General features: G+C 42.6%; 2 protein-coding genes across 2 annotated transcripts; both read right to left on the bottom strand.

Moving 5' to 3' along the window:
* Nucleotides 1-4,378: 4,378 nt before the first annotated feature.
* On the bottom strand, nucleotides 4,379-4,690 carry LOC144672496 (histone H4). Its single transcript, XM_078534340.1, has one exon. It carries the CDS (start codon nucleotides 4,688-4,690, stop codon nucleotides 4,379-4,381), a length of 312 nt encoding a protein of 103 aa, XP_078390466.1.
* Nucleotides 4,691-5,583: 893 nt separating this feature from the next.
* LOC144672463 (histone H1-like) lies at nucleotides 5,584-6,240 on the bottom strand. Its single transcript, XM_078534307.1, has one exon. The coding sequence runs from the start codon at nucleotides 6,238-6,240 to the stop codon at nucleotides 5,584-5,586; it is 657 nt and encodes a 218-aa protein (XP_078390433.1).
* Between the last annotated feature and the right edge of the window lie 9,730 nt (nucleotides 6,241-15,970).

Below are 15,970 nucleotides of genomic sequence, written 5' to 3'. Positions count from 1 at the left end.
GATGCTTCTTCAGTCAAATCGCTGCTGAATGAGAGGGGAGCTGCTTCACGTTCCGCTTTTATACAGCCCGCCCCGACCTGACTGAGGAAGGCAGAGAGAGAGAGAGGCGGGGCGGGAGAGACCGAGTGACAGACACAACTAACGTCTTTGGTAAACCAGCTCCTCCTCCTGCCTGCAAGAAACGCATTTATTTATCAAATTTTGAAGAGAGCTGAACAGAAAGCTTTTAAAGTAACTTAAACACGCCAACATCATAAACCAGCTATTTAGAAAATCGTATTAAAATCAATACTGTCAGCAATATTCCCCCCTCAATACTACACTTTCTATAAAGAGTCAGATGCCTGCTTCTATTTCAATCCTTGTAAAATTCTATACTCACACATCTCTAAACTCACGCCTCACCCTTCCCTCCACACCGCCAAAAGGGATTGAGAAATTCGCTGACACCTCATCCAACAAAATAAGATAAAATATACTGATATGGGTATTAGTTGTGAGGCGGGGTTTTACTCCATTGCAGACTCTCACCCTGAAAATGTGAATAAAGAAATGATAAACTTTGAATGCACTGGGACACATCCCGGTTAGGGAGCTGTACGGATATCCCTGTGTTTTATTGCACAGTGCGGGAGGGGACGGGTGGAGAGTGTGTCAGTGAGTCAGCGGGAAAATAGGATTTACGTGGGAGGAAAACGAAACATTTCCATCTGAAATCAGCTCCCAGCTCCGAGACACGGATCAAATAATCAGGGCATCAATTCTTTCATGTGAAATGTGGGTGGCTCTGAGAAGAACCTTTGGGTTTAGAGGTTTACAATTTGCTCGGGATCTTTCCCTTCTTCCAATGCCTCAGAGTGTTTAAAGTTAGCTGAATTCACAATCGACAGCAAATAAATAGAAACCGGAGCAAAGTTCGAAAAGAGAAGGAAATCTCTACCGAGACATTCACAATTGTTCATCTTGTTGCCAATGAACCTTTAAATGTGAACATGGAGTAAGAGAGTGTTTGAAGTGGGCGGGCGAGTCAGAGGAATGAAACTGTGTTTGTGTGTCCGTTCTGATCAGGAAATTTCCGAGCCCCGCTTGGGTAAAATGAAAATATTTTCCAAAGGAATACACCCCCTGCTCCCCAGCTTAACCCCAAAGTGAGATTTCAAGACAATTTCTTTGTTGTTTTCTAGATTTCGGTCTAAAAGTAGAGGTCATGTCAGCGATCGGGTGAAGGAGCCGCTGTAAATCAGGTTTAAATCGAAATGGGAGTCTGCAAAATAAAAACAGAATTACCTGGATAAACTCAGCAAGTCTGGCAGCATCGGCGGAGAAGAAATCAGTCAACGTTTCGAGCCCTCATGGCCCTTCAGCAGAACTGAAGCATAGTTTCAACAAGGGAGAAATATAAATTGGTTTAAGGTGGGTGGGGGGGAAGAGACACATTGAGGGTGTGGTGTGAGCAGATAATCAAAAGATGTCACAGACAAAAGGATCAAAGAGGTGTTGAAGGTGGTGGTCTTTGTCTGAGAAAAGTGCTAATTAAGAATGCAAGACAGGATATTCAAAGTACAGCTCTAGTGGGGGTGGGGTGGAAAGACTAAAGGTTTTAGTTTTAGATTTAAAAATAATGGAAATAGGTGGGGAAAGATGAATCTATATAAATTATTGAAAAAAAGGCGGGTGGGGGGGGGGAAAAGAAACGGGGTGGGGATGGGGGGAGGGAGGTTTAAGATCTAAAGTTGTTGAATTCAATATTCTGCCCAGAAGGCTGTAAAGTGCCTAGTCGGAAGATGAGGTGCTGTTCCTCCAGTTTGCGTTGGGCTTCACTGGAACAATGCAGCAAGCCAAGGACAGACATGTGGGCAAGAGAACAGGGTGGAGTGTTAAAATGGCAAGCGACAGGGAGGTTTGGGTCTTTCTTGCGGACAGACCGCAGGTGTTCCGCAAAACGGTCGCCAGTTTGCGTTTGGTCTCTCCAATGTAGAGGAGACCGCATTGGGAGCAACGAATGCAGTAGACTAAGTTAGGGGAAATGCAGGTGAAATGCTGCTTCACTTGAAAGGAGTGTTTGGGCCCTTGGACGGTGAGGAGAGAGGAAGTGAAGGGGCAGGTGTTGCATCTTCTGCGTGGGCATGGGGAGGTGCCATAAGTGGGGGTTGAGGAGTAGGGGGTGATGGAGGAGTGGACCAGGGTGTCCCGGAGGGAACGATCCCTACGGAATGCCGTCAAGGGGGGTGAAGGGAAGATGTGTTTGGTGGTGGCATCATGCTGGAGTTGGCGGAAATGGCGGAGGATGATCCTTTGAATGCGGAGGCTGGTGGGGTGATAAGTGAGGACAAGGGGGACCCTATCATGTTTCTGGGAGGGAGGAGAAGGCGTGAGGGCGGATGCGCGGGAGATCGGCCGGACACGGTTGAGGGCCCTGTCAACGACCGTGGGTGGAAAATCTCGGTTAAGGAAGAAGGAGGACATGTCAGAGGAACTGTTTTTGAAGGTAGCATCATCAGAACAGATGCGACGGAGGCGAAGGAACTGAGAGAATGGGATGGAGTCCTTACAGGAAGCGGGGTGTGAGGAGCTGTAGTCGAGGTAGCTGTGGGAGTCGGTAGGCTTGTAATGGATATTGGTGGACAGTCTATCATCAGAAATTGAGACAGAGAGGTCAAGGAAGGGAAGGGAAGTGTCAGAAATGGACCACGTGAAAATGATGGAGGGGTGGAGATTGGAAGTAAAATTAATAAATTTTTCCAGGTCCCGACGAGAGCATGAAGCAGCACCGAAGTAATCATCGATGTACCGGAGAAAGAGTTGTGGGAGTCTGCAATTCGCGTGAAATATTTTCGAAGGCAAACATTACAGTGTTAGAGATAAGAAGGATTTATAAGAAGGAATCCCGCCGAGAAATTTGAAAAGAGCAGCGGGCTGCATGGATTTCTGGGCCCTGATTGGTGGAGCAGAAACTGACAGTTCATCAATTTCAAAATGCCCGCCAATTTCAGAGGGACGAGTAACTGACATTAAAATAAACCTAGTTTGAAGGCAGATAAAATAAATCTCAAAGTAGAAATATCATAATATCTCGATGTTTGGGAGCCCCATTTCGGTCCCAGCTCCGACTTCCTGGTTTGGAACGTGGATTAAATTCTCATTCATTCACTGATCGGTTTGCAACAGGCTGGAATAAAACTCCTATTGATGGGGGAAATTTTGGCCCTCACACATAAACCTCATCAACTGACTCGGTTTATTCATGTCAACGCGCTATAGATGTCAAAGAGAAAATGGTGTGGTTCCTGTTTCTGCTGGTGAATAGGTGCGCGGTGGGTTCTTTATGGGGGAGGGGGGCTTGCAGACCGTTTATTTAAACCGTGTATCTGTCGAAATTTACATTGATGAACGATTATGTTCTAATTATTGTAATAGGTAAAATGAACTGGCGGAAACTGCATCCCTCTCTCATTCCGGCTTCATTATGTGTTGGGTTTGAACAACATTTTGTCTTTGACTGTACATCACAACCATGTGCCCTTGCTACGGCGGACCTCAATTTAATGGATTTACCCAATACCCCACTTTCATTCAAACTCTCTTCCACAATTATTCCGAAATGCATGTTTAGTATAGTCCAAACCGAGCGCCAAAAGCAGAGTTTTCCCTTCTGATAGAGAAATAAAGTTGTACAACATAGAAACAGTCCATCGTGTCCTGGGCGGCCATCAAACAGCTATCTGTTCAAACCTTCTGTTCGGCCCGTGTTGCAGAATAGAGGTGATTAAGGGTATTTTTATTTTTCAAGTCTGTAAATCGATATTGGTCTGATTCATGCCTGCTGTAAAATCTGATCTGAATATAATCGGCAGCAAGAGCCAGTCAATGTCTGCATTATAACCCGTCTTGAATTCGGAATCTTTATCTGATTGTTCAGCGACAGGCCAGAATAAAGCTCTGTTCAGACAACGTGCTGCATCGATACAGGCTGATCCAAATAAAGCTGGTACCTCCCAGGTCCTGTCATGCGTCAAAGACCCAGGAATAGAAACCGATGGAAAAATAAAAATAAAATTAGATGGACGAAGGGGGAATGCAAGGTTTCAGAACAGTTACTCCTGGTGAAATTCGACATTACATTGGGTAAAGCCGTGGTCCTCGGATGGATAGAACGCGAATTCGTGAAAACTGACCTAAATAAAACCAAGGCATTTTTGGGACTCACGATGGTATTGTGTGAAGAGGATGTAATGGTGGCAAAGCAGTGCCTCTTAATAAAAAAATACAAAGATTTATTTTCCCCTCTCCCCCTTCAGAAGTCACTGCTCTCAATGTGAGGTTGTGGGCGGCTCTTAGAAGAGCCTTTGGGTTTTGTTATAGAGTCGGGTCGATTTGTTTAGCCGCCGAATCCATAGAGAGTGCGGCCCTGGCGTTTCAGAGCGTACACCACATCCATGGCGGTGACCGTCTTCCGCTTGGCGTGCTCGGTGTAGGTGACAGCATCCCTGATCACATTCTCCAGGAAAACCTTCAGCACCCCGCGGGTCTCCTCGTAGATCAGGCCCGAAATGCGCTTGACACCGCCACGGCGAGCCAGGCGGCGGATGGCTGGTTTGGTGATGCCCTGGATGTTATCGCGAAGCACTTTGCGGTGCCGCTTTGCTCCGCCTTTCCCCAGTCCTTTGCCTCCTTTCCCTCTGCCAGACATGATGCTTCTTCAGTCAAATCGCTGCTGAATGAGAGGGGAGCTGCTTCACGTTCCGCTTTTATACAGCCCGCCCCGACCTGATTGAGGAAGGGAGAGAGAGAGAGAGAGAGAGAGAGTGTGTGTGTGTGAGAGAGAGGCGGGGCGGGAGAGACTGAGTGACAGACACAACTAACGTCTTTGGTAAACCAGCTCCTCCTCCTGCCTGCCAGAAACAGAATTGTATTTGTCAAATTCTAAAGGGAAGTGAACAGAGTCTTTTGAACAGAACTTACACACCTGAATATCATGAAGCAGCTAATTAGCAACTCGAATCTATTAAACATCGTCTTGTCCGTATCATTTCCGCCTCAATACTGAACTTTCTATCCGAGTCAAATTCTGCTTCGATTTCAACTCCAGCTCCAATTCCATCCCCACCCACAACTCCCCTCCCAGGGTGATTGGGAATTTTGCCAACATCTCCCAACCGAATGAGAGAAAATAATGGGTTTGGGTGTCAGCTGTGAGGAGTTTCCTTTACACCTGGTTTCTCTATTGCAGACTCCCACCCTGAATATTTGAATAAAGAAAGGAAGATAAACATTAACTGCTCTCGGACACACCCCGGATACTAATCGGAAAGGATATCGATGTGTGTTATTGCAGGAATGAGAGTCGGAGTTGGGGGAGGGAGTGGAAGTGCGGCTGAAGCGCATTTCAGTGATTCAGCGGGAATACTGGATTTACAGGAAAATAAAACATTTCCACCTGAAATCAGCTCACGGCGCGGAGACAGGGATCAAATGATCAGGGGATCAGCTCTTTCATGTGAAATGTGGGTGGCTCTGAAAAGAGCCTTTGGGTTTAGAGGTTTACAATTTGCTCGGGATCTTTCCCTTCTTTTCTGTCTTTGCTTATCTCGTTTTGGGCTTGGCCCTCCCTATCGCCACTTTTTTGACGCCCGTCACCTTCTTGGCCGGAGACTTTTTCTTGGGAGCTGCTTTTTTCACCGGCTTTTTTGGAGTTGCCGCCTTCTTGGCTGTTTTCTTGGCCGCTGCTTTCTTCGCTGGGGATTTCTTGGCCGCTGCTTTCTTGACTGGAGTCTTCTTGGCCGTTGCTTTCTTGACTGGAGTCTTCTTGGCCGCTGCTTTCTTTGCTGTCACCTTCTTGGCTGCCGCTTTCTTCACTGGAGATTTCTTGCCAGCTGCTGCCTTCGCCTTCTTTCCCACTTTCCCTGGGGTTGTGTTCTTAGGGACTTTGAAGGAGCCCGAGGCGCCCGTGCCCTTGACCTGAACCAGGAAGCCATTCTTCACATTCCTCTTGATGCTTTGCTTGATCTGGGAGCCCAGTTTCTCCACATCCAGCCCTTTGCCGCGCAGCGCCTTCTTGATCGCGGGCAGCGACATCCCCTTGCGATCGCTGCAATCCGCCACAACCTTGAGGATCTGCTCGCCCAGCTTGGGACCGGCTGCACTGCTCCGGGGAGCCGCCTTCTTCTTCTTCTTGGGAGTCTTGACCTGGGCGGCGGGAGCGGCTGGAGGAGCCGTTTCGGCGGCTGCAGTATCGGTCATGTTCCGGGACTCTGCACAAAAGTGTCTCTGTCAATGTGAACGGCCTCTGAAATGAAGCCGCTGGTGGCGGCACTGAGCAACTTAAAGGCAGCGAGCGGACGGGGCGGAGACAGGCTGCTGTCAGCTCCAGGCTGCTGCTGCCTCTCTGTGCTTTTCTCTACTCACAAACTTCCCAATTCCATTGAAATTCCGGCTCTGCAGTGTCCCAGACTAAATCCTTCTTATCTCTGACATTGTAATGTTCGCTGTCGAAAATATTTCACTCGAATTGAAGACTCCAATTTCGATTTAAATCCTATTAACTGCGGCTCCTTCACCCCATCACTGACATCTCCTCTACTTTTAGACTGAAATCTAGAAAACAACAAATAAGTTGTCTTGAAATCTCACTTTGGCGTCAAGCTGGGGAGCAGGGGGTGTATTTCTTTGGAAAATATTTTTATTTTACCTAAGCGGCACTCGGAAATGTCCTGATCAGAACGGACACACAAACACAGTTTCATTCCTCTGACTCGCCCGCCCACTTCAAACACTCTCTTACACAATGTTCACATTTAGAGGTTCATTGGTAACAAGATGAACAATTGTGAATGTCTCGGTAGAGATTTCCTTCTCTTTTCGATCTTTGCTCCGGTTTCTATTTATTTGCTGTCTATTGTGAATTCAGCAAACATTAAACTCTCTGAGGCATTGGACCCGCAGAGAGTCTGATTTGCAGAATCTGGGGTAGAGCCAATTATATATGATTTCAGGTAATTGTCTGAATAGCTCACATCAAGATGTTTATTTCTGGTGACAATACAAATTATCTGCTCCCAGTCGCTCTAGATTTCCCTTTTAACGTTGGTCCTCCTGAACTGAGAAGCCACAATTTCACCAATTGCATTTAACCCCAATCTCAACGTCCAGTTATGAATGGAGGCACGTTCTGCCTCGTCACGTTACTGACAGTGACAGATTTTCTCAGAGCACATTTCGATTTTTGACTAGCGATAATCTGATGAAATATCAGACCTGAATTTCTGAGAGGAGAATGAACAGTGACAGTCCTACACATCACATGGATGGAGTGTGAGTGTTAGTTGACATTGTCCTATCAACAACATTAGTAACATGCACATCAACAGAATTCGAGGGTTGGGGGACAAAGAGCGGGTTCAAGTGTGTGTGTGTGATTCTGTGTGTAAGTGTGTGTGAGTGTGTGGGAGAGAGAGAGAGAGAGAGAGCAATTAGCCTCTATTTCTCTACCGTGTGACAATATAACAATGAGTGACCCTCATACCCATCATCGAGGGAAAACAAGACACACTGTCACTATTTCAACAGAATATATACATATCACAATTCATAATTGTGTCTCAAACATCCGCTAGAACAAAAGGATAATATCGATCCCTTGGTACAGTTCAGGGAATGTTCATGAGCAGCTTCCTGCGATTATCTTGTTGACTGGTTAGGAAATCTTGAACACGTTGAATTTATAATCATTGGATCTTAGAAGAATGAGAGTTATCCTTATTGGAGCACCCAATATTCTGGAGCTGATCAATAAGACCGGCACTTATAGATCCCACCAGCGGTGAGAGATGCCTGGTCTCATCTCTCACTAACATTGGACGAGAGGCAGAGACATTTCTGTCCCACAGTCCAGGAAAGTGACAGATGTTGAGGCAATAATAATGAAATGTAACATTCTATAAACTCTGGAACTCTCGGGAAAACTTCGACTAAAATTGTTGAATACGACAGTCAGTGACTGACATTTTCAATCTGATTATATTAACTTGAGACTTTTACGATCTGATATTAAGTTCTGAGCTATAACAGCAAACACACCTATTCGACATGAGGATTAATTTGCGGAATCCTGGAATGATCAGCAAAGACGCCCAGTTTGGATTTAATACAGGGATGGCCCTCCCGCTCGTAACGTCTCTGCCTTTTCCCACATTGCAATTCCTATGCTCAAGCCTGAGGAAATTGACTTGGGGAAGGACCAGGTGACCTGGTTTGTTCGGAGTTAGTTTCCAAAAGCACATGCGCATTGCAGCCCTGCGTTTGGAATTTCTCGGTGACAAGACGAGCGCATGCGCGCTTCCCTTCGACCCCCAACCACTGCCCTTGACGGCCTTTTACTCACTGAGCGGAAGACCTTTGTTTCAAACAGACGGAAATGGAAATACTGGGGCCCGGGTAAGCGAGTAAACAGCGTTCTGATTCCAGCAGCGCATCGATTTGTCAGTGTGGGCACAGAAATCATCATTGACTCGGGGTAAATTCAGGGAGAACCGGGGGCTGTTTGTAAGAGGCGGAGCGGAGCGGAAACGTGTTCCAGAACTTGGAGTGAGCGGGTGGACGGGGAGAGGCCTTTCTGGGGCTGTGTGTGGCCCTGCTGAGGGAGACAGAACCTGAGCAAGCTGCAATTGAAAACTATTATTTTCTTTTTCTCTCCTCAACCTTGTAATGCATATTCCAAGTTTAGCTGCTGATTCACACAACTTGTTGGCTTTTGGACAGTGAATCGTGGAAACAGGCAGAGAGTAAGGAGTGGAGCAGTAATGTTAACGACACGTGTTGCAGGCACCAGCTGTTCAGCTGAGGCGTCTCAAAGAAACATTGTACCTTCCACAGTTAGATTCAGTTGGCGGTTCTTACAAAGGGAGCTGGAAATAGAAATCTGTCCTGCACCAATATCTCTGGGCCCGCGTAGTGACACCCTTGGAGCCGTACAGATGCGGGTTGTTTCTGAATGTCTCTCAATAGTTAGAAGTGGAATCAGACACTGTAGTTTTTTCGTTGTCCGCCATGATATGTACAGTGTTTTTGATATTGATTATCAGTTGAAATATTACATTGATCTATTGCCTTTTCCTGACCTCAGCTGATTTTGAGTTACTGGAGATATCTTTCTTCCTCTCTGGCAGGTTAATGAAGGGGTCAGTTTCAAGCTCAAGTTCCACCAGCCAACATAGAGGTGCAGCTATCTCCTTCTAACTGGCAGCAGGTACGATCCTGGTCCAAGAGTGCACAGATACAGACAGAACATCACTGTGACCATCACCCAGAGCAGAAATAGTCAGACTCGAATTGAACTCAAACCCTGATGCACATGATCAATCCAGTAGGCTAACACACAGGGGAGACTGAATTATAATCCCCACAAAACACTACTACTCGGTACTGCTGAATGGTAGACCCACTGTAAGAGGTAAGCAGCGATTTCTATGTTTTTAGTGAAACCAAAGGTCAGCAAAATTCTCCAGTGAAACCTTGTAAACCATAAGGGCCGGTATCAGCAGCTCTCTCTAGGAAGACCTTCGGGATCATAAGGGATTAACTGGTTAGGAGATAGAAGGGGGATGAAGATAAACACATCAGTGTGATGACAAAAAGTATCAGGGATAGAGCCAGGCTAGAACGAGATGAAGAGGCCCTGCTTGCGAAAGCAAAGGTATGTTCCTCGGGCTGGTGACATCTGATTGTCATGTCATTATGTACTGCCAAGATTGGAATTAGAATAGTGTAATGTGTACGTGAACGGTTTAGTGTTTTAAAAAGAATGTTATCCTGCAATCAGTAGAGTTCTGTTTATAGACAATCAAAGGGATCAGATCCTCCCTCTGTCCCCTTTAATAAACAGTCCTAAACCTGTATCTGTGTCACTGTGGTCGATTCTTAGAAGAAAGTACAACACCACCAATTTCAGGCCAAAATCGCAACCATTATCAGATTGAAGGGCAGTCCATTCAGGTCACAAGAGTAGATCATTAGCTACAACTTAAATATCAGACAATTAATGTTTGCAGAATTATTCATGAATACATGCAAAGTTCTCGCAAAGCAACAAGTTAAATTCCATTCCAAAAATCTTATTCAATATCAGAAATAAAGATAGAGTATATTTTTGTTAATGGAGGCGTGCATAGACATGCCAGAGGAATATTGTCATAAATACTCACTTCCACAGATCACTACAAATAAAAAATGGTTAAAACTTAACTCACAAAGCAGATATTGAAAAGTACAGAGAATAATATAAAACCACTCTCGGAGCAGAATCTGCCAAAACAGAACTATCCCGGATTCCCATAACAGAGACAAACAATTACATTGTAAAACCACAGGCACATACCAGGGACATAGAGATGCAGAAACAAATCAAATTTTCTATAAGTCTTTTCAAAACAGGAGAAGCATGGCTACACACATCGCTGATCTTGATGGCTACTGTAAAAACACACATGAATATGAATTAAAAATTTTAAGTTGCTGATCAAAACAAATCACCCCGTTCCATAAACCGAGAGGGACATGGAAAATAGGTTCATGCTTTCATACTAAATGGAAAACTGAAATGTGGCCATCATTCATAAATATTTTTGTTTGACAGGATCGACAATGACACAGACACACACATAAATGAGAGTCACAGAGTAAAATGCACTTGGAGATTCTGACAGAATAAATGTGAAACGTAATTATCAGACTCTGTCAGTTGCAGAGTGATATTTACCAGCTGGGAATTAACACAGACAGGGGGAAGGCAAAAAACACTAACAATGCTGGAAATATTCAGCAGGGAAGGCAACAACTGTTGAGAAAGATTGAGAGTGATCATTGCAGGCAAATGACCTTCCATCACATCAGGAATTTCAGATAACGGGCAGTTCAGCTTTTTCTCCACAGATGTGGACAATCCTGGTCAGTATTCCCAGCAATTTTCTTCCCTTTTTTTGAGGTTTCCAACATCCAGCTGAGAATATTTTGGCTTTGCTTAGTTGCAGTTGATAAACATTCCTTCATGCTAAAATCTGACATGTACAAAGGAAATCCCATATTCAGACACAAAAAATCAACAGATTCTCAGCAAAACTATTGTTCAGTTCTTCAAAAATTGACACAAGCAGAATGGAACATATCACTTGTAAACCAGAGATTTTGAGCAACGAAAATAAAACAAGGAACCGAATCAAATAGGTACAGATTAAAATCCTCATTCATACAACACATTCACTGTAAATGCAGAGTCTCAGAAACTACATGTTCACTTTAACAAAGTAAAAGACATGCTCACAACAAAAACTGAAAATGAGTGGGTAGATTGAATACCACACTCTCATATCTGAAAAGGTCAGCTACTGATAAAATGCAAACTTACATACACCAAACCTCACAGTTACTGCTTACACGCCAAGTCTGTCATAAATGATAAGATAAGAATTGGACATGTACAGAATGAATCCATGCCATCATGCCAGATAATTATGAGTACCAATCAACATGCATATTTCTATACTGAACAATGACAAATAAAAAGATAAGTCCATAAACACATTAGAGAGACAGAATGAGCGTAAACACAAAAACACACCGTGAACACACACACACACACATCTTCAGACGTGCTCTCTCTCTGTCTCTCACACACACACAAACACAGATAAAAGCAGGCATGCACAGACACATCATCAATCGCACAATGACAATTCTGTAATACTCAGAGATTTTGAATAAGTCTTACATTTGCTTCTAAGACACTAATAGATAAAGAATGTAGGCTATACTCATAGGAAATGTACTGAGAATAGTACGAGATAATCATAGTTACATTGTCAGGCTCAGTGAAGTAATCTCAAACACAAGTTCAGACATTCAAAAGTGTGAACTGCAGTGTAAAATTCACATTTGCATTCCAGACACGTACCTAAAACTGTCAATTGCAATTATGACCCATGCTCACAATGCAGTTATTGACAGATACAAAATAGTACTCACATTCACATGCCACAAACTAATGGAGAGAGTGAGGAAAAAATGCTCAATAGCAAGTAAGGAAGTGCTAGAAAGTAAAACAACTGGACATTCACATGGACATTCTAACACCAGCAATCACTTACCAGAACCTGACAGGTACTGAGTCGCAGTCACATTAAGAATCCCAGAAACTGATAAATACAGCAGCAGATTAAGAAACGGAATTCATACTCACATATGTGAAAGCACACCCGACAGTTTAAAACTCACACTCATAAAAAAAACTGGCAGATGGAGACGGAAACACAGCCTTAGAGGACAACAAACCTGGCATTTAAATATTTATGAGAAAAATCAGACAAAACTAAATTCGACATTTACATTGTAATGAGACTTAAAAATTAACAGTTACAAAGCTTTCACCTTTGCATCTCAGAAAACAATAGATACAGAATAAACTACTTAAATGCATCCCAGTGATTGTCAATGCAATCAGAGGAGTGGTCCAGCAAAGAAGGATATCACTGTTCAAATAAAAATGGCAAAATACTATTTTCATCCATGTGTTCCAAAAGTGAAACTCACCTTCATATTTCTACATGGAAAAATTAATGAAATAATAGTACAGGCCTCCAAATTAATAAATCAATCTGCAGTCGAAATATCAGGAATGAATAATGGTTGAAAGGTACAACATGAAAAGAGACAAACAAATCTTAGCTCACAAGCTGTGCTATGGTTATTCCTGGTGCATGATGATGTTAGTGACAAAGGTCGATAATAGTGACAACTTCAAAAGTCACAAAATGACCAAGGTTAAAAAGTGAGCCAACTGCAACACAAGGTAGGTACAGCATCTTTCACTGAGAGCAGAGAAACTTCCAGGTCATTATGTCCACAGTCACAACCAATTAATTGTTCATTCCCATACTGTTTCAAAGGGAAGAGACAACTTTTCAATGCAAGATACAAACTGAGCAGTCTGATTTTTTTGTTGTTGCTTGTTTTTATTTCCATGTAACCTAGATGAGAGGAGCATACATCAATCAAAATGTTCACAGAAAACACACCAAATATCAGATTTAATTATATTGTGTTGCGTTGGTCAGAAATTAATTAATTATTCTGAGCATCATTAGGCAAGAAATAACTGATTGGAAGGGACTGAATAAATTGCAGCACAGCCCCTTAGAATTTAGACATATCTATATATTTCACACCAAAAATGCTGGCATCAGTATAGATTCAACAGCAATCCCTTTATACAAAATGCACAAATTACATATGAGGCTGTGTATCTGATTAAAGGAGCTGTAATATTCACAATTGTTTTCACAGAGCTAAAAATCAAATGGCAATCCCAGGCAACTATTGAATATAACCTGTGACTACAAAACACATGAAGCCAATGTTATAGGTTAAACCAAAGGTCAACAAATACTGCTATGTTGAGGGTTTCATAAAAATATATTCCAACACGTTACAATAAAAGTCCAGATATAGTCTTATCTCACACTTACCTGCAACAGTGTTGAAAAACAGAAACAGATTGAACAATATACCTACTTAGATGGGCAGAATTCTCAGGTGCAAAATTACTCACACGTTCAAACACAGACCAAATACAGCTATATGAACAAAAATAAATTCAAAGCACACCAGAGAACGGCAACTACATAATTATCTCCACACACATTGCGCCAGGGGAGGAAAAATCCATGATGCAGATGTTAATCACCCAAATTTCCAAGTCTGAAAGCTTTATAATAAATCCCACACTCACTACACTACCTGAATCTGAATGAGGCAGAAAAGATCTCATTCAAATAGAATAGCTGAAACCATAAAAATACAGAAATAACCGCACAATCACATCGCCTATTGGAAACTGTCGTGTTCAAATTAATCCCCAAATCATGCACTGTAAAGGGCACTGAGAGATATGCAGAGAGTGACACATTCCCATACAAACCAGGTGCACAGTTCAGCTGAATGAATCACACACTCATTGTCAGCTAGTTGGTATTAAAGACTGATTTATTACACACTCACATTCAGTTTGAGAGACTGACAATTATAGAACCATGGCCAAACTCACAGATTATACTAGATGCTGAGAAGCAATGAACTATCCCCATCTGATGCAAAGTACCAGTGAATGAAATACAGGGATAAAACCACAAACATACACTGAGAACATAACAATGAGAAAAATCCGAATGCTACAGGGCCAAATCCACAGTCAGGCAATATATCACCGATTGACACACAAGGAAAACATACTTGTAGCAGTTGACTATATGAATATCAATTTGAACTTCACATCTAGTTCCAGATATGGAGAGATTTAAATGAAATCTCACTTTTGGAGATAGCACGTTAAAATATTAAAGATAGAGTTAATTCCACTCTTGCAAACGTCTTAGATACTGACTGATACACGGAGGGAAAAATATATACATTCACATATAATACAAGATCCTGGAGGTTACAAAATGAATGCAAATCAATCACATGTTCACCACCCTCTGAGTGAAGAACGTTCTGCTCAACACAGCCCAAAATGGACGACAATGGATCCTGAGATTGTGAATACATGTGCTAGGCCTCTCAGCCAGAGGAAACATCATCCCTGCACCCAGCCTGACCAGCGCTGTCACTATTTCATATGTTTCAAATACATCCCCTCTCATTCTACAATCACTGTGTGTATACAGTCCGAATCGGCCCATTCCCCCCTCATGTGACAACCCTGCCAGCCCATGAATCAGCCTGGTGATCATGTGCTGCAAACTGGTCTCTTCATATATCAACATTTCCCAACGTATCTCTATGTAGATAATACTCTGCCATGCTGTTTTTCGTACCCAAGTGGATGAATTCACATCTAGCCACTTTATATTCCATCTGCCATGTTTTTCCCACTCACTCAAATTATCTAAATCTCCTTGGGCACTCTTAACTTCCTCCTCATCTCTCACATTCCCTCAAAGCTTTGTGTCATCAGCAACCTTGGAAATATTACCTTTGCTTCCTTCATCACAATCATTCTTGTCTATTCTGAATACTGGGACCCAAGCACTGATCCCTGTGGCACACCACTTGTCAACTTCTGCCATTCTCAAAAAGACTGATTTATTCCTGCTCTCTTTATCCTGTTACTAATCCTTTCACTGTACATGCCAATCCAAACCGCCATCCCATGCACTTCAGTTTGGTACACAAACCAGTTAAGTGGCCATTTAACAAAAGCTTTCTGAAAATCTAAATAGATCACATCATCTGGTTTTCCCCTATCTACTTTGCAATTTAATTCCCAAAAAAAGCTACAATAGGTTTGTCAAACATGATTTTCCTTTCATAAATGCATGCAATCTTTGTCCAATATATTTGACATTTTCTAAGTCTCTTATTATCACATAGTTGACTCTAGTATTAAGTCTACCACTGAGGGTAGACTAATCAGTCTGTAATTCCCTGTTTTTTACCCTGCTTTATTTTTTTTGGAAAAATATACATTTCAGATTAAAGTTCACATTTTATCTATCATGAACAGACAGATATTCCATGCACCCATAGCAGGGTTTAACAGATAATGTGGGGATTAAAAGGAGAATAGAAGCATAATCTTATGTTGGTAGCATTAGATGTCGAATGAAATATAAAATTTTCTCCAGGGATTGACATGCACCAGATAAAATCCAAACTGACTTAAATCTGAATGTTACAGAGACAAAAACAAAAACAGAAACATATATCGGTGATTTCAATTTCAAAAGAAAAGCTTAATATTATTGACCATAGATTGTCCGTGAGTGAAAACTACATTTAAGTAACGGATAATGAAGATTAGGCTTAATCCCAGAATCACGGAGCCTGCAGAGGATTTTCGTTTTTATTGTTGGTTTGGAATACAACGTATGTTTGCTGCTTCAGAATAGACCCTGCCTTGTTGCATAAATGTAATCAAGCAGAG

This window comes from Cetorhinus maximus, chromosome 38 (assembly GCF_964194155.1).
Source record: "Cetorhinus maximus chromosome 38, sCetMax3.hap1.1, whole genome shotgun sequence".
Classification (NCBI taxonomy): Eukaryota; Metazoa; Chordata; class Chondrichthyes; order Lamniformes; family Cetorhinidae; genus Cetorhinus; species Cetorhinus maximus.
The sequence above is the reverse complement of the archived record's forward strand: the minus strand, read 5'-3'. Positions and strand labels throughout refer to the sequence as shown.

Excerpts from the sequence above, each read along its gene's own strand:
- LOC144672496 (XM_078534340.1), bottom strand. The coding sequence starts at position 4,690 with ATGTCTGGCAGAGGGAAAGGAGGCAAAGGACTGGGGAAAGGCGGAGCA.
- LOC144672463 (XM_078534307.1), bottom strand. The coding sequence starts at position 6,240 with ATGACCGATACTGCAGCCGCCGAAACGGCTCCTCCAGCCGCTCCCGCC.